At 37.9% G+C, this 25,309-nt stretch overlaps 2 protein-coding genes across 3 annotated transcripts in view; one reads left to right on the forward strand and one right to left on the reverse strand.

Annotated features, from left to right (window-relative positions):
• Positions 1–5,274: 5,274 nt before the first annotated feature.
• Positions 5,275–15,932, forward strand: lrpap1 (low density lipoprotein receptor-related protein associated protein 1). Its single transcript, XM_026945018.3, has 8 exons — positions 5,275–5,571; positions 7,616–7,760; positions 8,848–8,978; positions 9,108–9,228; positions 11,895–12,050; positions 12,204–12,286; positions 14,985–15,161; positions 15,428–15,932. Exons 1-8 carry the CDS (start codon positions 5,410–5,412, stop codon positions 15,494–15,496), a joined length of 1,044 nt encoding a protein of 347 aa, XP_026800819.1. The 5' UTR covers positions 5,275–5,409; the 3' UTR covers positions 15,497–15,932.
• A 2,772-nt stretch (positions 15,933–18,704) lies between these two features.
• Positions 18,705–25,309, reverse strand: part of dok7b (docking protein 7b) — a 39,995-nt gene continuing 33,390 nt past the window's right edge. For both annotated transcript variants that reach the window (XM_053232845.1, XM_026945007.3), the window contains 6 exons: positions 23,696–23,747; positions 23,526–23,602; positions 22,759–22,828; positions 22,601–22,669; positions 20,678–20,845; positions 18,705–19,308 (listed from right to left, as the gene is read on the reverse strand). In XM_053232845.1, the coding sequence (XP_053088820.1) occupies positions 19,172–19,308; positions 20,678–20,845; positions 22,601–22,669; positions 22,759–22,828; positions 23,526–23,602; positions 23,696–23,747 (573 nt within the window). In that variant the 3' untranslated portion in view covers positions 18,705–19,171. The remainder of the gene's footprint in view (positions 19,309–20,677; positions 20,846–22,600; positions 22,670–22,758; positions 22,829–23,525; positions 23,603–23,695; positions 23,748–25,309) is intronic.

Below are 25,309 nucleotides of genomic sequence, written 5' to 3' on the forward strand. Positions count from 1 at the left end.
AATTACTTAATAATATTAAATATAAGTGCTTTAGATAACCAAATAATAATTTTCATTTAGGTGAATAATTGTATATCACAACTATGTTTTATTCATCTAATACTACAGCAATTCACCAATGATTAGTTTTTTATTAATTAATTAAGAACCACACTTTTGTTGTTCTTAACAAGTTACAGCGCTTTGCAAAGTTTCCCAGGGCGGGAAAGTCTACAGGACAGAGGAGTTTACGCTTTTCAGTTTCTCTGTAAAATGACAAGCTGTGGTATTTGAGAGAGAGAGAGAGAGAGAGAGAGAGAGATGCTGCTAAGGGAACAACTGTTTATAGAGGCTATAAAGTACACTGAAAAAATAGAATATGTGGTCAGTCAGATTAACATTTTTCAAGATTTTTCATAAAAATATGTTTCTCATCAAAGCCTGATTTGCTTAATTGGAACGTAATTGGAACAAGTTTCTAATTACTAGATTGAATTATGTAGCATGAGCTTGATCAATTCACGTAGTATAAACGTAAACCAATCACATTATGAAATCTCACACTGACAGGAACTATAACTATAGAGTCAAATTAACACAATTAATGCGAGGGAGTTAGAATAGCGCAGTGGTCATGTGGCTGTTGCAGAACACCACCTCATTTCGGTCCTCAGTTCAGGTGAGAGTGCTGAGTTTGATTTTATTCAAGGCAAGCAAATGTTGGATGTACGAAAACAACTTTTGTTAATGTAACTCAATTCAATCACATGAAACTAATGTACTCATGTGAATTAAGTAAATGCAATGAGGTTTTTTTTAGTGTATTTGATAATAGGACCCAACTTGTCTCTTGGACGTTCCATAACGTTAGGGCTGCACGATATTGAAGAAAAATGTGATATGCGATAAATTGATAAATAACGTGATATGTGATATGCGGTACGATAATGTTATAAGTGTGTAAAATGAATTTAAATTATATTTCTATATATATTTATATATTTAAAAACTGAAAATGACATAACCAACATACATGTTTGATGTTCTTATGAGGAAAAGAAAGCATTGTCTGCTATCTGTGTCACCCTAAAACATTTTTTTTTTTTATTTGAAGTATTAAAATCATTCAGTTATCGCAAGCATTTGTGATATGCATATTGCGATATTTGTATTTGCGATATTTCAATAATGTTGATATATTTTGCTGCCCTATTATCTATGAACCATTAAAATGCATGTGTGTCATTAATTAATAAATTAAATTAAGCATTGTAATCAAATCACTGTGGTCTAAGCAGAATAACACATTCCATGGGTTTAGACAAAAATAATCCATTTCGTGGTGGGGATGCGACTACGCTTTGCATTGTGCCACATCACACACCCCCAGTGGATCACACACCCACCACATCACACACATGCATCTCACACACCCCCCGTGGATTATTTTCATATAAACACACGGTTTGTCGTGAATTATTCCTTACTTAATAAGATATAATGTTTGCGGTGTTTCATCTGCTGCTCTCTGGTCCCTTCACATGACTTGTCCCTAAATAAACCTAGTTACATCCTCTGTAGAGTCTTAATTTATGGCCGTGTGTACATGCTTTTTATAAGCCTGTCTCAAATCACACATTTTGACTACATACTATACAAATCACACTCTACCATTTTGTACTAAGCAGAAATCAAATTACAGATTTATGAATCATGAAATTTGAATTCACAGCCTTCAGTGCACCAACTGCCAGTTTTTAAATTGAAAAGCATAAATAACACACAACAGATCTGAAAGGTAATTTTCAGTAAGCACTCATCCCTGATGGCCACTTCACTTCCACTACACAATGCAGGCTGCCACGGATAAGTGCAGATAGGGTGCAACCTTCCACACTTCACTTTTAGGTCCTAATACATCATCCAGGACTTGACAACACCTACTTCGTGTTCTGTTTTTCAGTGTGAACACATGAATTGTACTAAAAGTGGCCTAATATATAATGGAAGGATGAGAGGGACCATGGCAGCTTTATTAACATCCTTACTGTAATTCTATCTCATCTGGTTAGTAACCATGACAACTGCAGGTTTGATCTTATTTAGGACAACAGCTATTACAAAATAACAATTCCTAAGTGTTTTTATTTTATCTTAACTCCTTAACTTAACTAGGATTACAAAACCATCCAAAATTGCCAAAGTCCCCTATAAAATGCCCTAACTTTCGGATAACACTAATGGGGACTTAATTTCCGTTTAAGGGTTTGTTTTACTAGCAACAACTAGCAGTGTAGCATTACATTTATTTATACCACGCTGCTGTTGAATTCTCAATTCTGATTGGTCAGAAGGTGTTGATTAATTTTCTATAACAGCAGTTATGACAGTAGTTCGGGTGTAATTAAATCCACTGGTTTATAACAATGCGCTTGTTCTAATACACTGTGGTTTCTATAGTAACAAATTACACAATGATTTGTATATTGTGTTCTACACATAATTTAAGCCTAATAATAAACTGATCTTATAAAATGCCATTATTTAACAAAGAAAAGCTTTCTGTGCGAAGACATTCATGTAGCATTTTTAGAGACAGTGAAGCAGCCACTCTTTATAGCTTTTATAATGTAAGAGACTGGAAATGGACATGACAGGATCTAACTTGTTTTGTGGACTTTCCACATGGAACTATAAACCGATAAAAAGTATGATGTGTATTTCTATAATAAACAAAAAAATATAAACATCCAAGTATAATGGAGACATATTGTAACTAATATGGTGGACACTCCACATAATCTAAGACTAATAACCAACAGAATTACAAAATGTGCTGTTATTTACCAAAATAAAATATATAATTGTTGATATGGTGAAATTTTCTCTTAGAAGACAGTTACATAACAATTAGGAAAGGAGTCTCCAGTGTCAGTGCTTTGTAACAGAGTTATGTTAATGTTACAACCCCAAAGTTGATTATTTTCCAACAATAGCACATCCTAAAGTAATTTTTTTCACATACCACAACAATTTGCTAGCAGTAAAAAGTAAGGCATGTTGTATGTTTTATTGACTTATAATTAATGTTGTGAAACATCCACAGAAAAAAAGCTAGTTCTTGCTATCACTATAAACAGTCTTTTCCTCACCAGCCTCTCTTTTTTACTCTCCTTGAGTTAATAAAACACATAAAAAAATGCAGCTTGTCATGTTTCTGAGAAACCACAAAGTGCAAAGTCCTCCATCCTGAAGACTTTCCCATGTTGGAAAACTTTAAGGAAGAGCTTTACCTCTGACTGTTACAATGTTAAATTAAATAAACATCTACTTACAGAATATCAACAGTTATATGTTTTTTTTTATCCATTTATATGGACCATCCACTATACAAGTCACTGTGAGAGAGATATTACTATAGAAACAATAACATTAGTGCATAACGAGTACATTAATGCATTAACATAAACCTGTGATTTGAACTACACAAAATGAAGATAGGGTTTCCTTCTGTATTATGAATTTGTGAAATATCATGAATCTTAATGTAGGACGTAATAGGAGTTTTCTTCAATAGGGCACCTATTTTTTATTTCATTGTACCACCTTTTGATTTACTAACACAGAAGGAAAGAGGAGAATGAAGAGAATGAAGGGATGAGAGTGATGTAAAAATCAAAAACTCTGACAGGTGGTTTTAATAGTGCTGGTGGGCTGCAGATGGCCTGTGGACAGCAATTTGGTCGCTCCTGTTCTAAAGGTCAGGAAACGTGAATGCTGTGGAACACTTTTATGAAGCAGAATGAATGTTATGTTTTAGTGGCTCTCTTGTTGCTCTGTGCACATCATGTCTTGTGTATTAATGCTCAGAAAATGGTAAAGACTTTGCTCAAAACACTGATGTCTCAATTTATACAAACATACATTAGGCTAGATGGCTTATTGCCACTAATTCCAGCATGGTGCTAGTGTTTATAGTAATTACAGTCATTTTTAAATGATTACAAGCCACATTAAGCTGTGCTGCTATAATTCTGTAACATACAACTAATATGATTGCAATTATAATCAGTACCACTGAGGGAATTACCACTTATAAGTGTACATTTGTTACAAAGCTTACTTTGTTTTTACTTTGTTCTGCATTTTCTTGCCCTGAGCAGCATCCAGCATGTTTTACTGGAACATAACACATTTATGGAACTAAGTCTTAATATAGTAATATAGTCCTTACAAATATAAAAGTCAAGTGTTTGAATTTAAATGGTTGAAAAAAGCACTAAAGCTCCTCAGACTCCTTTTTTACTGATTAAGTAGCTGTTAATCAGTAGTAGGAGATATGCAACATAAGACTAAAGGTTAACTAAAATGTGTGTGTGTGTGTGTCTGTGTGTGGTTGGGGGATTGGTGGTGTAGCAGTGGAGGTCATGTGTATCGTATGTGTATCTTGTTAAGATTAACTTAACAAGAAAATTTACCCTTAGGAGGTTACTCATTAGATCAGTCAAAGATTCTGTTAAATCAACTGATAAAATTGTATGTAAGTAGAGCAACAAAGTACAATTACTTAATTGCCCCAGTTACTGACCGGTTTGTGGTTCCTGGTTCTCCTCTCAGTCCTGGGGATCCTGCGGCCCCTCGAAGCCCCTGACCCTGTTGTGTGTGAAATCACCGAGCACGTCAGCTTTTCATCGCCGTCATCATATAACACAGAGTTAATGTGTCTCTCCATCTGGGAAAGTTTTCTTAATGTTAATGGAGGGTTCTGCTTGGATTATCCCAAATGCTCGCTGTCATATCTGTGTATTGTCGGAATTCCGTTGCTGTTATTATTCAAAGTGGCTGACTAAGTACATATGAATGCTTAGATTCATCTATCAGCTCCTTTTCAACATATTTACTACATTATTACTGATAATAACTAATGATTGAGTTTGTTTGTTTATTTGCTTCTTTTCATTTATTTAAAAAAGACACCTCAACCTAAAAAACTGAACTGAACAGGAATGATCTCAGTCAGTGTGTTTAATGTCCATCAACAGAATTCATTTTTAATCCTTTAATACACGCTTATATTTCTGTTCATATTCAAATTTCTGCTCATATAAATGAATAATCATTGTGCAAGAGCAGTTTCCCGTTAGTGCGTGGATTTTTCCCATTTGCCCAAATCTCTGTTACTTTGAAACGACTGTGCCGAGAGTTATGGGAAATGTAGTCTTTCCTGCTCAACCGCACAATATAAAAGAATAAAGCGGCAAGAGATTCGAAACTACATTTCCCAGAATGCACTTGGGCCGGGAAGCCGGGAGGCATGTGATTGTTGCTCTTCCTGGATGTAACGGGAGCTGAGTGTATAAAGCGCACAGCTTTGCTTTTTGTTTGACCTGTTCTTTTTGTCTGAGCTGTTTGTTTGCAGTTGTTTGAAGCATGAAGCTGTGTGGTTTGGTTGTGAGCTTTTGCCTCAGTATGGGAGTAATGGCGGGGAAATACTCGCGAGAAGTGAATGAGCAGAAAGAGCTGAATGACGGGAAAAATGGCGTGGAATTTCGTATCGCGAAACTGAACCAGGTTTGGGAGAAAGCAAACAGGGTGAGTGGCTTGTGTCAGGAAATATTATTTCAGAGTTTATTATTATCATTTTGCACAGTAGCGTTAAACTGTAAGCCGCGTTTAGCTCAGGGTTTCATCTTAGCACTCCTTATACAGTTATAAAGTGCACTGGAGTGAGCTCTGAGGTCTGAGTGAGCTCTGAGGTCTGATGTCTGAGTGAACTCTGAGGTCTGAGTGATGTCAGAGTGAGATCTGAATGAGGTCTGAGTGAGCTCTGAGATCTGAATGAGGTCTGAGTGAGCTCTGAGATCTGAATGAGGTCTGAGTGAGCTCTGAGGTCTGAGTGATGTCAGAGTGAGATCTGAATGAGATCTGAATGAGGTCTGAGTGAGCTCTGAGATCTGAATGAGGTCTGAGTGAGCTCTGAGATCTGAATGAGGTCTGAGTGAGCTCTGAGATCTGAATGAGGTCTGAGTGAGCTCTGAGGTCTGAGTGATGTCAGAGTGAGATCTGAATGAGGTCTGAGTGAGCTCTGAGGTCTGAGTGAGGTCTGAGCGAGATCTGAGTGAGGATGTCAGAGTGAGCTTTGAATGGGCTCCGAGTGAGCTCTGTTTGAGCTTTGAATGAGCTCTGTGAGTGAGCTCTGAGATCTGAGTGAGGTCTGAGTGAGCTTTGAGTGAGGTCTGAGGGAGATCTGAGTGTTGTCTGAATGAGCTCTGAGTGAGCTTTGAATGAGGTTTGAGTGATGTCCGAGTGAGATCCGAGTGAGGTCTGAGTGAGCTTTGAATGAGCTCTGAATAGAGCTCTGAATAGAGATCTGGGAAGCATCAGTGTGGGTCATGGGAGTTTAATTTAGTTACTTTTCTGTTAATAAAAATCACAATCTTCATAGGCATACACACATAATTTATCGTATTTATTACAGGCGTCTTATAATTGTTAGCATGTTTGACTGGACACTGAATGAGTTGAATGAGTTTAATCTAAACCTCAATAACTCAAAAACAAGTAGGGCTGTAAATAATAATAATAATAATAATAATAATAATAATAATAATAACTTGGACCTTGTGGCTCTTAATGGGCTGCATCAGGTGTGGCAGATAATCAAATAATGACAAATCTTTTAAGAAGATATTTTTGGAAAATTTTGTATACCCAGACATGTGTTAGTTTGAATTTTACATCAAACATTTTAATCATTATCATGATTTGCATACAAGAAGATGATGTAAGTGAATTTTCCTGATGTAAGTGTTTGTTTTTACCCAAACAGTTCAGCAAAAGTAAATGAACAAATGTTGGCACAGGAGCTCTCAGGAGTGATTTGTTTCATTCTTGCTAATTTTCTGACCAATGACTTGTTGTTAAGACCATTAAAAGCTTAATATTTGCCCCAACTGCCCATTGTTAAAAGTGCTATACAAATAAAATTGAACTGAATTGAATATATTAGGCTCATTATTCAAATTTACAGTATATAGTGATATTCTAAAATATCAAAATATCAAAAAAATAATAAAAAGCTTTTATTATTATTCCTGAACTTTCCACTAACAGAACGCATTAGGCCAGAGTTGACATCTACTTGTTTTTGAGTTGTTGAGGTTTGCATTAAATTCATTAATTTCAAGTGACCAGTCAAACCATCTGATAACTATAAGAGCTAAATAATAAGTATAATACCTTTGATAGTGGTGGTTTTTGATTTCCTGTTTAAGAAAAAGCACAGCCCCGCCAGGCTATGCTTCACACTTTAACAACCATGGAATAAAGTACCAAATGAGGGATCTATGTAGTGTACTATATATCCTATTCAAGTGCTCATCCTGGAGTTTGTACTTGCCATATATAACATATTCGAAATATCAAGGACTTGATACCTAGCTCATGAGCTGAATCAGTTGTTTGGAGTAGAGAAAACTTGAGGAGTTTCAGGACAGTGAGCCTCCAGGACTGGAGTTAAGAATCTCTCACTTATGTCTTACTGTCATAATTATTAGACTGTGTATTTTCCTCTGAGAGCTAATCTGGTGTTTTAAACTCCGCATTGACCTTGCTTGTCTTCCTTTTCCTCCTACAGATGCAGCTCCCCCCAAGGCGGCTGTCTGAGCTCCACAGCGACTTGAAGATTCAGGAGAAAGACGAGCTTCAGTGGAAGAAGTTGAAGGCAGAGGGACTAGATGAGGACGGCGAGAGAGAGGCCAAGCTCAGACGCAACTTTAACAGTAAGACCACACAAAACCGGTGTTTCAGTCTTTCCTTTTTTTTCTCTTAGTAGGTGGAGACAATACAAGGTCTCGAAATAGTCAGTGGCTCAAGAAGACCTCTGGAATGTAAACTCTCCGCAGTAGGGGACGGTGAAGGAATGAACCTGTCAGGGAGCCCAAAATTCTGAGATGACCAAGTGTGATTGTTAGAATTCCGTGGAGTTATTTGTGAGGTGTAGAAGGTTTAATCAGTAACTCAATACCAGCTTCTGCAATAGTAGAACAAATGATTAAGTCATTACTTGGGCTACAGAGGTTCCAACATCTCTGGGTTAGCCAAAGTATTTAGAGGAGTTACTTGAAGTAACTTGATGCTTTTCTGCATTTTCGGATAAATCTGAAACAGTCTGTAAATAAGCAGAACAAACGAATAAAATTTGCAGCAGGAAAACCAATTCACTGAAGGGGAAAGGACGCACAATGTGAAAATGCTTATTTGCTTCAGGTTGTGCTTACTTTAGCTTTGTGCCAACTTTATTTAGCTGAACTCAAATCTCTGAATTCTCAAGCCTCTGTCTTGTGAGCCAATAGGAAACAACTGGGTGGGACTGCAGGGGGAGCTGCTTATTATGAAATCTCTGAATTCGCAAGCCTCTGTCTTGTGAGCCAATAGGAAACAAGTGGGTGGGACTGCAGGGGGAGCTGCTTATTATGAAATCTCTGAATTCGCAAGCCTCTGTCTTGTGAGCCAATAGGAAACAAGTGGGTGGGACTGCAGGGGGAGCTGCTTATTATGAAATCTCTGAATTCGCAAGCCTCTGTCTTGTGAGCCAATAGGAAACAAGTGGGTGGGACTGCAGGGGGAGCTGCTTATTACGAAATATCAGTTTCACAGGACTTAGCCTAGCTTGGTACAAATCTGGAAAAAGCCATCTTGTCCACTGACATTTGTTATTATGTCAGGATTTTTGTGCTAAAATTCTGTTTTATCTTTCTACCTGCTAGGATTTGCATGTTAGAAATGTTGGCAACTCTGATGCTTTGAAGTGTCCACAAGTAAATATAACAGCATAATTCATTAATTCAAGCATATTTGCTTTCATAGTCATCCTGGCCAAGTACGGAATGGATGGTAAGAAGGACAACCGTGCCTTGGACAGCAACAACCTGAAAGACCATGACGCCAAACTGGGCGAAATGTTTGATGACCCCAGACTGGACAAACTGTGGAACAAAGTGAGACATGATCTCCTAAAGCTTACTTCCTCATAATGGTTTCGTTTAAAGTAGATCAAATTTCTCTCACCGATGAATCATAACTGTAGGAACATTTTCAGTTTGTATGTTATCCGTTCATTTTCTTAGGCCAAGTCTTCAGGAAAGTTCTCTGAGGAGGAGCTGCACAGCCTGCGCAAAGAGTTCGAGCATCACAAGGACAAGATCCATGAGTACAACATCGTGATGGACACAGTGAGCCGGACTGAGGGTGAGCTGAGTGCATCACAACATGCAGAAAACGAAACAAATAGCTTCAAAAGCAACTGCAGCATGTTTCATGAAAAATGGAACAAAAACAAAAGTGGAAAACTGTGATTCAGTTTTGTCAAGGGCAAAAACACGGAGCTTTATAAAGTCGTGATCAACTCCTGGGAATTAATTCACTCATTTCATCTGCCGTGTATATGAGCTATGAAAGTAATCACTTCTGCACACACATCTATAAAGCTTCTAGAGGTAAATGAATAACAGTGATTATGTCAGTTCAGCCAGCGGCAGGCGACACAGATGGCGTGTAAACACGGGGAACTGACAAGAGCAGTGCTGCCTTTGTGTGTTTGGTGTAGGAATTTTTACGCTGGAGTATTCTGCGACGAGTTGTGACTGAAAAATACAAAAATGGCAGATAAGTGCATTGATGTGCATTTAGAATGATTGACAGTTGTGCAGGTGTTTTGAACACTTCCCCATCTCACGTCTGTAGTCTCTCACTGTGTGCCTGTGTGCGCGTGCGCGGGTGCCTGTGCGCGGGTGCCTGTGTGCGCGGGTGCCTGTGTGCGCGGGTGCCTGTGTGCGTGTGCGCGGGTGCCTGTGTGCGCGGGTGCCTGTGCGCGGGTGCCTGTGCGCGGGTGCCTGTGTGCGTGTGCGCGGGTGCCTGTGGGCATGGCCTTGAAGGGAACGCTGAAAGGAGGAACTGCGTTTGTATCATTTTGAGTTTCAAAACCTGAAAAATTGCCTTTTTGATACAGTGCATTAAAAGATGCCCTAAATGTTATGCTATTATCAAATTAGTTCTTGAGTGTATTAATTGTCTGGTTTTGGAATAATCATTTCACACACATTTTTCCACACAGATCTAGCACTTGAATCCAGCACTCACTGCTCTAGGTGATCACACGACAGCTGTTTAATCTTTGAAAACAAAAAAAAAAGTTGTTGAAAAATGATTACTTCTGAAGAGCCTGTAGGAACCGTGTTTATAACATGCTCTTGACTGTGAGCTCCTTTAAGCAGCTATTATGTGACTTACAAGTGAGCTCATTACAAAAGAATAGAAAATAATCTTGCACTGTGTAACATTTTGCAGGTTTTTTTTTTTTTTTTTTTTTAGCAAATACTTACATGCATTTATCAATACTGAGTTGACTTTTTGAAACCTCTTCACACAGCGCAACAGCGGTCTATGTGAGCTGAACTATGAATCATTTTTCGTTGCTTTGACACAGAAGGCATTGAATAAACGCAGTGTTCAAAATTCATGAATTCTTTTCTCACTCAAACTCAGGAAACAAACTCCAGGAAAAAGCTTTCTGTACCTAGAGCACATTTTTCACATTTATATACTATTTTCAGGACTATTCAGTATAAGCTGAAAACCAAACAAACCTGAACTTGGCTCCATATATTCTTACTCCTGTGATGTGATATATATATATATATATATATATGTCATATATATATATATATATATATATATATTATGTGACAGATGAATACATTTTTTCCACATGGAAAAAAAGGATTACATCAAAACAGTTATTTGAAAAAGTAAGTAAACTAAAAGACAAAATGGTGGTGGTGGAATATGTTTTGTTCATACAGGAATGATGAACTCATCTGGATCAGTAAATTTTAGCCATCACTTTTCTGTGTGCTCTTTAGATCTTGGTAGATACCTTACATGTATATGTTTCTATTAGAGGTGTAACGATCTGCAAAATTGAAGTTCGATGCGATACAGTGGGTCTTGATACGATACATTTTCAGTACAGCAAAAATAAGCATCGCTTGAATGTGTGCCTTTGGCTTCCATTTTCAGTTGATTAAAACATTCAACATTATAAAAGTACAATAACTTAATAATAATGACAGTGTTTGTGAGATCCGTACGGACTCTTAGAAGCATATAATGATACAAAAGCTGCACATTAGAATGTGACGAAATTAAACGTGGCTAATTAAACTTTATCCCTCTGGACAAGTGTTAAGCTAAAGTGCAGGGTTGCCAGGTCTCAAAATTTACTCCTGAATTACTATTAAACCCTGTAATGTGTTGTACTACAGTGCTATTGAATTCTGAATTCTGATTGGTCAGAAGGTGTTTTGATTTAATTTTTCACAACAACTTTAAGCAAAGGTTTAAGAAGTTTTCCAAGAAGATTTCCAATCTTATTGTTTCTGTAGTAACAACTTGCACAGGGATGTGTATGAAAGATACTCTATAAACGGATTTAAAAAATATATAAAAACTGATATAGTGAAGTTTTCAGTGATGTGAAAGCATTTCATGGAAGGAGTCTCCAGTGTCAGCACTTTGTCTGAGGTAAAGCTGTAAGTTTTCCGCTGTGGGAAAGTCTTCAGGACGGAGCAGTTTGCACTTTGCTGTCTCAGTAGCAAATAGATATCATGAACCAATTTGTATCCTAGATGTTCCACAATATTAAATGTAACGATAAATGGATAAAATGTGCAGGTTGTTGAAGTAGTTATAGTATAAGAGAAATAAAACACTTCAATATGTGCTATTATAGGAAGACTTTGTGCTGCATCACATCACCCTGTAGTTAATTACTTTCCTGTAACAGCATGTCCCCATATGTTGTATTTGTTATATAATAAAATCACTTTTATTTTTCCTCTCTCTTTATCGGTCAGAAATCCACAAGAACGTGATTTCTCCACTGGAGGGAGAGGAGAAGATGTCCAATCTGCATGAGAAACACACGGACCTTAAGCAGAGGATGAGGGACCTGAACCAGGGCTTTGAGCGTCTACGTAAAATCACACATGAAGGCTTCGACAGTGACAACGGTGCTTTTCTGCTCCTATTATATTATTGCTTTGTGTAATTAAACCGCCCTCTCTGTCTGCCTCCAGGGACCAATGCATTAACTTGCATGTCGTTTTACTGTTTTGACATTTACTTACATCATTATTTTATTCTCTCTTTTTATATTCCTGCAGAGTTTAAGGAGCCCAGGGTTATAGAGTTGTGGGAAATGGCCAAAAGATCTAATCTTAGTGAGGATGAGCTCGACTCTCTCAAGGTAACATGTTTCTGAAGACACACACACTTACGCTCACACACTGTGAGGTTCATTTCAGAGCCAAGACTTCTGGAAAATCTCCAGAGAAGAGCTACAGAGAATGAATCATGAGTGTAAACTGTATGAATCATTAATATAAATATATCTGTGAACAAATTATTATTATCATTATTATCATTATTATTATTATTATTATTATTATTATTATTATGAGAAAGTCAACACAGGGGTTTAGACTGTTCCAGACGTCAAGTTCAGTAAGAATGCTCAATTCAAAATAAAATGCAAAGTCTACAATACAGTGTGTGTTCCATTCAAACCAACACCCTGGAGGTAGCAGTTAGAGAGAAATGCATCAGTGAACTGATTAATTCACTAAACTGTCAGTCAGTCAAGTAAGCGATCAGTTATTAGGGGTCCAAGCACTGAAGCGGCTGGAACACTATTGTTTTTGCTCAGGTTTTTGAAAATTCTTTTTCTCCCCTAAAACAAATTGTGCAGACCAAACCATAAGACATAGAGCCTTGAAGTTTGTCAGTAGGTAATCCTATATAGGTTTTACATTTTGGCTCATGTCTCATGAACCGTATATCCCATAACCAAAATTCAAGAAGCACTTAACTCCACCCATTAGGAATTGTAGCTAATTTTGCATAATATGCAAAACCTGATTTTGTAAACTAGTCCTAGACTTTTTCACAAAATTGGTGTCAAAATACTCAGCAGTTTCTGAACATTTGTAAACAACATGGCCGCCAAATGCTAATCAATTCTAGCAGGTCAGAGCCTAATTTACTCAAACAGCTGTAACAGTTTGGGGTGTGGCCATCAATAAGGGTCGAAGTTAAGTAACTGTTTCTCGGGAAACCATATATCAGATCGAGTTAAAATTTGGGGTACTGCGTCTCTGTGCTAATATGTAAGTGGATTTTTAATGATGTCCGCTGTCAAAAACCTGGCCGCTGTCAACAAATCAGCAGAATTTTCACACAATTAGCACTGTCACTGAGCTACTGTCACAAAATGTGATAATTATATTCATCTGGGATCTCTTTACTGCCAGTAGGTGGATTGGCAACTTTAAATTCATAGGTGTGAATGAGAAAACTGGCACAAACTGAGCCCTGGGATAACTTGTATCTCTTCTCATTTCAGTCTCTCAGTAAATGCATGATCTTATTGCCCAGTAAACATCACAAGGCTGGTCAAGTGCCAAAATATCAATTTTTCATTGTTTTGACATTGAGACAGACATGTTGATATTTCACTAAAGCTATATTAGTCTAATTGATGAACAAGTGACAACATGAAAACACATACTGACAGTGCTACATAGCAACAGTTAAGACTGGTAAATGAAAAACACGTTTTTACAGTGAAGGATGTTATCATTTGTAGTGTGTAGTAGTGCATAACTCAAATAAAATAGCACATAAAAATAAAAATTTTTACCCCAGGGACCGCATTAAGCCTACATGACGTTTGTATTGCCTGCATATGAGCAATACACGTTGTACATACAGTGGGGTCTAACAGTCTGAGACCACTAATGCACAAAGATTTTCATTATAAATGATATTATCAGTATTAACATTTTGAGTGAAAAGAAGAATTTTAATAATATTTACATGTATTTCAGAGTTTCTTAGTATTTGGTATGTCCCCTTTTTGCTTTAATGACAGTGTGCACTCGAGCTAGCATGAACTCCACAGGTTTGTGCAAAACCTGATGATCCGTGTTAGATCAAATCCATCGGCCTGTCATCTAAACACGTGCTTCAATGGAAGGGATAAGACTGACAGACAAAGGAGTTGTACAAAGGAGTTACAATGGTCAATATCACAAACTTGCTTACATTTTAAATAGTGACCCAGAAATTATGTAAATCGTGAATAATGTGTAGTCAAGATGTTGCATATTTCCTGTTTTTTGTTTTACAATTTTCAAAATTGACACAACTTTCTCTTTATTTCCAGTTTTTTAAAAAATCTTCAGTATGGTCTCAGACTTTTGGACCCCACTGTATTTAATGTTATTAAAGTTCATGTGGGTCATTTGTTTTTGAAGTGTTAAATGGACCAGATTTGAGGGTGTTTGTTAAATAAACCTCCTGGACGTTCTCAGATTAGCAGAGACGAGAGTTTATTCATTGGCCATTTTGATCACTGACATGAAGTAAAGTGAATGCCTGTGAGTTAGCAAGTGATGTTGCCAGACTTGGTGATCAGTGAATGGAAATATTGCTTTAAAATGGAAAATGAAGGTGGCAGATGAGTGCATCAAACTGGCCAGCTGAGTGCTACAGTGACTCTAACGTGTTGAATTATTCGTATAGTTGGTTATCAATGAGTATAGCAGTGTAAAAGTTATCCCATTATACTGTAGGAAAAAAGACAGGATATTCATACATCTATCTATGGCAAACCCATAAACGACTGGCAGAAACTTGTAGATCTTGAGGTTGTACAGTCTAGATGTGCCTAACTAATGTATCATAAAGCTAAAAGCTTCTGGATCCACAGATACTGAGGGTTCCTGAGACATTGACTACTCTCTATTCCATCACCAACAAACTTGCATGATTGCATTTGAATGCATGTAATAGTGAATTATCTGTCAAATCATGTGAATGTCTTATTATATTAAAGCAGCTGCACTGTTAGGTCTTTGTAAGAATGTGATTTATATTGGGTTCAGGAGGAGCTGAAGCATTTCGAGACAAAGGTAGAGAAGCACCACCACTACCAGGAACAGCTGGAGTATTCACACCAGAAACTGCAGCACATAGAGGCCATGGGTGATAAGGACCACATCATGAGACATAAAGAGAAATACAACACACTTGCAGAGAAAGCACGAGAGATCGGATACAAGGTAGGACTGAGTTTTGAGGGACAAACGTTAAACACACACATGCAGACACACAAAGTAGCTTCAATATGCCTTGAGTCTATTACCGTTATTGATTAATAAATGGGAAGTTTTGCACACTTCTTTGTAGAGTTTATAATGATTAAATAACTATTGCTTTCAGTCAGTCTTTACACCTGTATTGGTTCAGGACTGTTACATTTTAACTACTTTACTTCTTTAAGATTGAAAGCAATATGAAGACAGTACCATTCTTGTCTGTTTTCCAGATGAAAAAACATTTGCAGGATATAACCAACAAAATCTCCCGAAATGGACTGCAGCACAATGAACTCTGAGCATGACCTCCTCTTCTCACCATGACAACACTGAAAATCCTTCATTTCCATATGTGTTGATTATAGTGTGGGTGCAGTCATTGATTTGCTAAAGGTTTGTTTAAATCATTTCAGTATTCACAGAACATTTGCGAATCTACAGCACTGATATTTTTTAAATGACATTGCATGGTTTTTATTTGGTCCACTGTAAGTGGCAGTAGCAAACCCTATTTGATAGTTTAGGTACGAAAACATATGTACAGTATGTTACATTTTAAGTCCAATCATTATTTTTGAGTATTCGAGCTGCTGAAGTCATTCCCACAGGAGCAGTACAGGTTGAACTTTGAATGCATCTGTACCCTTCAGAGTTTTAGAAATCTTTTTCTGTTTTCATGAAATTCCATTTATTTGATAATGTAATCTCTGTAAATAAAAGAAGATTGTTCATCCAGTTTATTAACTCTAGACTATATAATCGATTGGCAGATGTTTTTATCTGAAGTGACTTACACATGGGGCAAAATCAATCTAAGTAGTTGAGAAATTGAGGGTTAGGGGTTTCACTCATGGACCCAGCACATACTCGATTACTTGCAAAATCTGTCTGCCATCAGCCCAATGGCTTTCAGTAAGCATGTAAGAGTGTTAGCATTGTTCTCTCAAAATATAAACAGCATATTCATATAAGGTGCACACTTTTGTCAGAGCATGCTATATCTATATTTCCATTCCCCCCTTCTCTATACTTATACAAAAAAACAAACATATACTAAGTATAGGGAAGGGGGGAATCCACAACTAATGGTGTACATCATTATTATCCTTACTATAAAAATTCTTTCAGATAGAATGAACTACTGCAGTCTTATTAAGGATATGTTTCAAACTAGGAGGTTCTTCCATGCTAAAGATGGCTTACCAAATGAGCCTTCACTTTTAACTCTGCCAGTCTTGGTAGTATCTGGGGAGGTGTCTGGTTCTGCCCCTGCCAGTTCGCATGTCCTCATGGCAGACTCGGAGGAAGCCGTGACAACCACCCTGAAGATGGCTGAGTAGGGATGGATGCAACTGATCCCGGGCAATTGTGGTGCATGCTTTGGCTAATATGATGATTCATGAACAGGTCAATTTTGAAAATATGCCTACTAAAGTGATCACTCCCTAGGGCATATGTTATTGCAATGAGTGTGGCAGTATAGCAGTCCCACCAATCTGTATTTTAGTTTTTTCACACCTCATTCCTGACAGTGGGGCACCCAAGCCAATATATATTAGGCAACTTTCTGACAACTTGGTTTATAGGCATCGTCAGGTGTGGTTGCCACATTCTGTACAGCCTGTTGTGTGTAAATGAGCCTTGTGCAACCTGGCTTTTGTGCCAGGGTCGTTCTTTGGACCTGCTGCAAAAGAAACCCCAGACAGGAGGGTGCAAAGCCAGCATGCCAAACAGACCATACCCTAGTCCTTTCTTCCGAAGCCTACAGGATTAAACCTGCCTCACACATCCTTTAGGTTGGGTTCAGAAGAAGCAGACTAGTGCCCCTCATCTACACTGGGGGGAGGGCCTTAGATAGCACCTTCCAAACTAAACAATAGCGCAGCGCGCACACACCTGAAGTGTGCTGGTGATGGGGTGTTTTTTTTTTTTTTTTTAAGATGGCGATTACTTCAGATCAGTGGGTCCTGATGATCGTATCACAGGATACAAATCACTCTCTTGCCCCCAGCTTTTTGTAGCTTCACAGCCTTGTTGATTATAGGCCCATCGAAGGATTCCAGTTTAAAGATCTGCCTTTCCGTCTCTCCCTAGCACCATGGTGTTTTCAAGGTGCGTACAGGGCTTGTCTCATCTGATGGCCACTGGCATGAAGATACTGTCATATTTGTCTCCTGTTTATCTCCACTCATATTGCAATGCTCAGGCTCACAATGAACTTGGAAAAGTGTTCCCTAGTCTCCCATGGTTCATTGGCATGAGGCTGCATCCACTGAGAATGCTAAACATTCCATAACCTCAAAATATGGTGGATATTAGTACCCTTGAACGTCCAATGTGGCCCTAATTTTTTTTTTGCCAGTTCTCAGATATTGTCACATGCTTGTCGACTCGGACAACATTGTGATGCACTGGTGCAGCAGATGCACTGTCAAGACTGTGCATACGTTTAGAGGAGTGATATCTGCACCCAAATATGGTAGCCCAGATCTGGGAGAGATCACACAGATGGACCTCTTCCAGTGCCAAGTAAACACATTGTCAGTTATGGCTCTCATTTTTAGAGCTGGACAGCCCTCTAGAACTAGAACATCTGGCCTTTTCACTTGTTTTCTTCTCATGCTGTGCAGCACATAGGCCACAGAGTCCTACTTGTGCTCCCAAGATGACTAACAAGATGGTTCCTACTGCTGTGTTCACTGGTTGTCTGAACACCCTGGCTGCTTCTTCCCTGAGCAGATCTGCTATCCCAAATGGATGGCAAGATTTGCCTGCATCTGTGGGTCTGGTCCCTAAAACTGAATTGCCTGAGAACTGTCATGTAACAGTCCAGTAAACACTTCTCAATGCAAGAGTCCCTGAGGATGGTGTTCACCTTGGCTGGACCCAGTGCATTATTGGATTCCTTGAAATTTGTGTAAAAAGCAAGTTCTCATCTACCTGCAACAGCCATTGAAACATGCCACAGTACTGTAGATTATCTCTCTAAGGCTATATGCTTATTACTGCCTTTCCCAATGTGGTGAAGCACCTTTATTGGCCATAGTCCCCTAAGAGTCCTGTGTGGGATCACCCTCTTTTGTTCCTTAAAGATCCCCCTTAAGAGCTTGTGTGAAAAATTGACTTGAAGTGGGTGTCTTTGCAAACAGCCTTCTTACAAGCAGGCAGGCGATAAGCTCTGGCGATAAGCTTGTCTTGCATGCGTGGTGGCCAGATGAATCTGGAGTGACCTTGTGGCTGAATCCAGGTATTCTGCCCAAGATCATATCAGTTAACTTTGTGAATCAATCTATTGTCCTCTAGTGAGTGTGAGCCTGCAGAAATGTTACTTGCTTTGCCTGGGGCCTTGCAGTGTTGTTTGGACCTGCTGTTGCTATGGTTTTTTTTTTTTTTCTTTCCACCTTGGTTCTTTTAATGAAGACTTATCAATTAACAAATCTGGGTTGTACCAACAGAGTAAATGTTCACTTTCTGAATAATGAATATCAGAGTTACTGAATTGGTTGTTTATTGCACTAAAGATAAAAATGTCAAATGAATAAATAAAAAAATACAGGATCTATTTCTCATGTGATGTACATTTGGGATTTAAATGTGTAAATGTACAAAGTTGGTCATTTGAAGAAAAAAGTAGACTATTTACAAGTTATCAAGAGTACTTACATCAAAACCATAACTAATAGTAATGTATATGGACTCATTTTATATTCTTAGCATACTTCAATAATAAGTAATAATAATACAATAAAATATATAAAACCACAAAATCATATGAATTTGCCCCCTTTAAAATGTTTTCATGTGCATTTAATAGAGTTGCTGCCAGAATATCCAAAACTTTATTACTTTAGTTATATTGCATTTTGTAATAAAAATCAGAGGTTTAGAAAGCAAAAGGTAATATTCTGTGTGGTGATGAATGTTATGAGAGATGCTGGTACTTTGCTTATGGATAATGTTTGTTGAGTGTGTGTTTAGTTCAGCGTTCCTCGTCTCCTTTGCTCAAGTTCGTGTAGTCTGTCCTCTCTGCCCTGTGCATGCTGGGCTCCAACCCTCTGAGCCGTCTCTGTCGCAGCATGGTCAATCTGTGCGTATTTAGTGTTGGACGCCCCTGTATACACACAAACAATGGTCTTATTCAATTCTAATCAACAGCACTTTCAAACAGCAAGTAAAATGATTACATTGAATATCTTCTCATCACTGAGGAAATGCTGACTGGAGAAACTCAATTCACAGATTATGGTGCTAAAATGCAGGACAGCAGCACCAGAATTTATGGAGTGATTCAAAAAAAGTATGACAAAGATTCCTTTGAAAAACTAGTCTTAAAATCTAGTGATATTCAAGAAAATTGTCAATTTTCTGTCTAGTTACACCTCTTGTTTAAAAATGATTCCATTTTTAAACAAGAGGTGTAACTAGACAGAAAATTGACGATTTTCTTGAATATCACTAGATTTTACGACTGTCCTCTGTAGCAAGAGGGTACACAGGCCCGTTTCATTTCTTCTTTTAAAAGACCAACTGTGCTAAGCAAATGTCAGGAAAAATATATTTAACAATATTTTAATAAGCTACTGAAGGGTAAAACCAGTCCATGTTACAAGTCTATATTTAAAATATTCAAACCCAAACCCAAAGACAGGTTCCCAAACCAAATATAATAGATGGCTTTTAATTTTTCCATCTTTTAAAATGTAAGCAGTGATATTACATTATTGAGCTGGTTGATTAAAATACTTTGAACTTTTCATACTGTTCCAGCTTTAATTGGCAGATATATAGTGCCTTACATAAGTATTCACCCTCTTGAACTTTTCCACTTTTTGTTGTGTTACAGCCTGGAACTGAGATAGACTTAACTGGGATTTTTACCATTTAATTTACACAATGTCCAATATTTAAAGATGCAAAACCAAAGAATTGTGACACAAATAGAAAGTAGACATTCGTTGGTTGCATAAGTATTCAAACCCTGGGTCAATACTTGGTAGAACCAAGGCTGCAAATATAGCTATAAGCCTTCTGTGATAGGTCTCTATACTTTGCATGTCTGGATCTTGATATTTTTGCAAAGCACTGCATAAACTCAACAGCAAGAAGAGTCATCCTGCAGTCACTGTAATATGGCACAGTTCAGGAAGTTGGAGTGATGGACACCCTAATGGATGGATGGATGGTAATGATAAGAGGTTGGTGATCATATGATGAACCTTAGACGACATTTCTCCAAAAGACAATGTGTTGCTATATGTAGGCAGCAAATTGCCAGCAAAGCAGGTTTGCATAAAAAAGGAAGGAAAATTTAAAATTCTGTACAAAATTGTAAAGATTCAATACAACATTTTAACATCTATTTAGATGCTTCCAATCACTACTGAAATACTGACAATGCTTGTGACATAATTTATCACAATATTGATATATTGTCATATCATCCAGCCACAGTAATGATAAAATAAGACAAGGTAGCTCACCTCTGACAGTGTGGCCAGTCTCCTGTACATCCTGCAGGTCCAGCTCCATGTAGTGTAGCTGTCGTTTAGACATGGGACTAACAGGGATGTTGACGTAATTCACAGATTCCCCCTGAAGCCGGTCTGTGACTGTAGAACCTGATTCACCTGATAGAGCTAATGATCTCCCTGACACAAAACACACAACGCTTCATTGCTTTAGTCAAGTGAGCAAGCACTTACAGTATACGGCAATACAATACAAATACTTAGAATACATTTAATACTATAAACATTGTAATACAATAAAATCTAAAACACATAATGGACAGGTGAAGACTGGAAAAAGACCAGGTGATTTTTTTTCCTAAACTTCAACTGTCCAGTTTCAGTGAGCCTGTGCCCATGATAGCCTCAGATTCCTTGGCTGACAGGAGTGGATCCTGATGTGGTCTTCTGCTGCTGTAGCCCATCCACCTCAAGGTTCGATGTTTTGTGCATGCTGAGATGCTTTTCTGCTCACCATGGTTGTAAAGAGTGATTATATGAGTTACTGTATCCTTCCTGGACATTTTCCTGGCCATTTTCCTCTGACCTCTCTTAAGGTGTTTCCACCCACAGAACTGTTGCTCACTCAATGTTTTTTTGTTTTTCACACCATTCTGTATAAACTCTACAGACTGTTGTGTGCGAAAACTGCAGGAGATCAGCAGTTTCTGAAATACTCAAAACAGCCCATCTGGCACCAAAAACCATTCCATCAAAGTCACAGAGATCACACATTTTCCCCATTCTGATGTTTGATGTGAACATTAACTGAAGCTATTGACCTGTATCTGCATGATGTTTGCATCGTGCTGCTGCCACATGATTGGCTGATTAGATAACTGCATGAATGTGCAGGTGTACAGGTGTTCCTAATAAAGTGGACAGTGAGTGTGTGTGTCTGTGTGTATATATGGATATATATATATATATGGAGATATATATATGGAGATATATATATGGATTTTTAAAGGAAAAATCCAGCCCGTATGTCTTGCATATTAATATTCATAATTAAATATAGCGTGTTCTGTTTTAGTTTCAGCTTCTTTCATCGACAAGTTGGTCTCTCTTCACATTACCCACAACACTGTTCAACTACCTGCTGATAGTGGTGCTCTAATCCTCTAATCTGTCCAACTTTCTCACCTCATCTGTACACTCAACTCAAACAGATCAGCTTCCAAACCTTCAATTTACATGATAATACCACCGTCACCATTGTCATCTCCTAGATCTTACCTAGCTGAGTAGAGTTTCTGCCACAACTCATTGCATTCTGGGACTTTGAGTCCAACGTTTGCAGCAACATCTCCACTTCTTCTACATTGGATTTCTCATTAATATGGCACTGAACATGGCTAGAAAATGGCGAGTGAGGGGGAAAAAAGCTTTTGCACTTTTGTTTTTAAGAGCTAACAGCAAACAATTATCCCTTATGTTTGAGATTGTTAAAATTTTTTCTCCTATTAAACTCCATTGTAGCTTTTTTTAATATAAACATATTCAATGTGTTTCAGGGTGGAGTTTTCCTCTAAGTAATACAAGATAGATTTAGAGATAACTTACACCTAAGCAAAATTACACCTGCGTATACATGTATCAGAATGCACAGTCCTCCACTGATCACTCAATAAAAGTATTGAGTACAGTGCTATATCAGACTGAATTCTGTTCTTCTGAATGGCTCCATTGGAAAAGCCACACACTCATAACTGCCTGTGGGATCTGACAGGCAGAATACAAAAAGGTCGGACATTTACATCTCGTCTGAGCGCTTATAATAATCCACTCTCTCTTAAGCAAGCTCACACTCCAGTTAATGATCTGTCAAAGCTGACCTTTTGTTCTATTAACAAACAGAAGTTCTCAAACTACTAAGCAAGTCGTGAGACTTACCAGACAAGGATGAGTGTCTGAAAAGCCTCAGAGAGCTCATGGGAGATGTAGGCACTGCTGATGAGTGTCCTGATGAGAGGAAATTACATGGCTGTCATTTCAGTCATACTTATCTAAGACCAAGAGACACTACAAACTCTGTGGAACTACAAACTCACCCTCAGTCTCCCAAAAGCCCTTCTGCGGTACTTGGCCGCTTATCAGATCGTATCTGCTTAACTGCTCAGCCTGTGAAGATAAATCACATGCTCAAGAAATAATAAAGTCTCTAACACTAATCTTTATGCCTTACATTAGGGTTAAACCTAATTCTAATCATAACATAACCATAATAAACCTGCTCCATGTCCCTTTCCAGCCTCTAGCAAGGATCTGCTTGACCCACAATCCCTCAATCACAATAAAGACATCAATGTACATTTTCATTTTTGGCCTCCACATCAGATTATTTGCTGTTAACAAAAGTTTAAAGGCAGATTATTTTGGATTTTTGTGGAGCGGCATTTGGTGTAATAGCAATACCAATGGTCATAAGAAAAATACACAGAATGGTATGATAAAGTGAGGCTGGAGCTGATGTCTTTCTAGTCCAGACTGTAGAATCATGCAAATCTTGAAATATTTTGATGCAGTTGCCCATCTGTCTTTGTGTGTGTGTGTGTGTGTGTGTGTAGCTTTACTGCCTAGGTATTGAGAGACATCAGATAGACCTCGCATCTAATATCATGACCAGACTGCATATGCATGAGTGTTAACCCTAGCTCTAATGCAAAGATTAACCCTAGTGTTTATTCTAGCCCTTACTTTAACCCTAACATTAACTTGTGTTCATCCTAGCTCCAAAAATATAATTTTTCTTGTAAGCACATCCAATGAGCCATCAACCAAAAAGTGAATACTAGAATGATCAAAATATTCCGTTTACCTCTGTGGAGGGGCCCACACTCACGCCCTCAGGAGCTGCAGATACGGCAGCGCTGCTCATTTCAGGCTTTGTTTTTTCTAAGAGAGTAATGTAGACAGTTATACCCGATAACAGCCTATAGCCAGTAAAAAGACATTATATTTCTGCAGAAATAAGAAAAAAAGCCTTACCCAGTCCAGCAGGGACATGAGAGGAACGTGTGTGTGTGGAAGGCAATACCATCTGCAGAGAGTAACATCACAGCATTTGAAGTGTCTCTAATTAGAGGACATCTGAGAGCACATTTACATTCATGTGTGGGAGCAAGAAAAGAAATTCAATGTGCATATTATATGTGTAAATTATTAGACCACTGCACTGTTGAATTATCAATTGTGATTGGTCAGAAGGTCACCTTGTTGTGTGTTTTTTCCTTACGGATTGGACTGAAAGAAGAAGACACACTAAGTAATATGTTTTGCCAGAACTTATTTTAATGTCTAAAGGTATTGTAGTTATTTAGCATAATGACCTGACACACAGTGTATATAACTTTTTAAGTTGTGTAGTTAGCTATGCTAGTCAGCATGCTCTTGTCAGTAAAATGATATCGTAATTGTGATGGTCATTGTCTCCAAATGGTCATTTACTTCAGGCAAAAATGCCAATCTGTCCTAACAGTGACTGGAGGCGTAAAAGGGGCCATAATTGTATCTGCTGACATCAGTTCATTGGCTATAGCAGCACTGGTATTTTTGTATCTGATGATAAGTATGTCCCGTAACACAACTGCTTACATGTATAATTATATAGAAGGTCAGCCAGAACTAATGAAAAGCCTGGCAGGAAGAAAATCCAGACAACTAAATAGTAGCCGAATGTCAATAAGATCCACGATCTTATCTAGACTAAGCAAGATAAAGCTTGAATGGTGTCAAGAGGCGCAAAATCAATTGTTCAGTCTCTTTTTGCTAATACAAGGTGTCCAGTCTTATCCACAGTGGGCTGGTGTGGCTGCACATTTTCATTCCAACCAAGCAAGCGACTTTAAACGTTTCTCTCAGCATAATGTAACACCTGTAGTGGATTTAGGGAAAAAAAAAAAGTTGAGGTGTTTGTGACACAAGTTCGTTTCTGAAGCTAATTAATGTGTGCACAGACCATTTTGAAGCCAGCAAAGAAAAACAAAATGACAACCTTGTTTAAATTCACACAGCAGGTTTGTTTTTCTACACCTCCTGATGGGCCGTCACCAGAGTAAAAACAGGTGCGAAGAAACGGGAGTGTGAAGTTTTAAGATGCAAGTGAAGTTTAAAGTGTACAAGTAAAGATTTAAAAGTCTGTGTAGAGAAACATTTCTCACTCCCACTCACTCTGCAATGTGCAATTTGCAAAGAGAAAAGGCAAAAGTTTGACATGAAAAACAAAACAAAGCAATGTATAATGATGCTTAAAAAGAATTCATTAAATAGAGACGGTACATAGAGAGTCATTTTAACTGAACAATTTTTGATTATAATATAGACAGATCATAAATTAATAAACCATCTTCTTCTATTATTTTGTGTTTGTAAAATATTGTAAAAATTACAAGGTTATCTTTAAAGTCGATGAAGTGTTGCCAGATCCATGTTTTTCCTGCATAATAGCAATATTATTTGTACTTTTCTGTCTGTGAGTTGAGGGCTGGGCATTTTGCAATAATTTTATGATTAAGTATATTAATCTTTAGTGAACAAAATAAGTAAGGTGAAATTTTATTGCTACAAACAGTCAGTGCTTGGTCTATTATGTACTGACTCATG

Source organism: Pangasianodon hypophthalmus, chromosome 3 (genome assembly GCF_027358585.1).
Source record: "Pangasianodon hypophthalmus isolate fPanHyp1 chromosome 3, fPanHyp1.pri, whole genome shotgun sequence".
NCBI lineage: Eukaryota > Metazoa > Chordata > Actinopteri > Siluriformes > Pangasiidae > Pangasianodon > Pangasianodon hypophthalmus.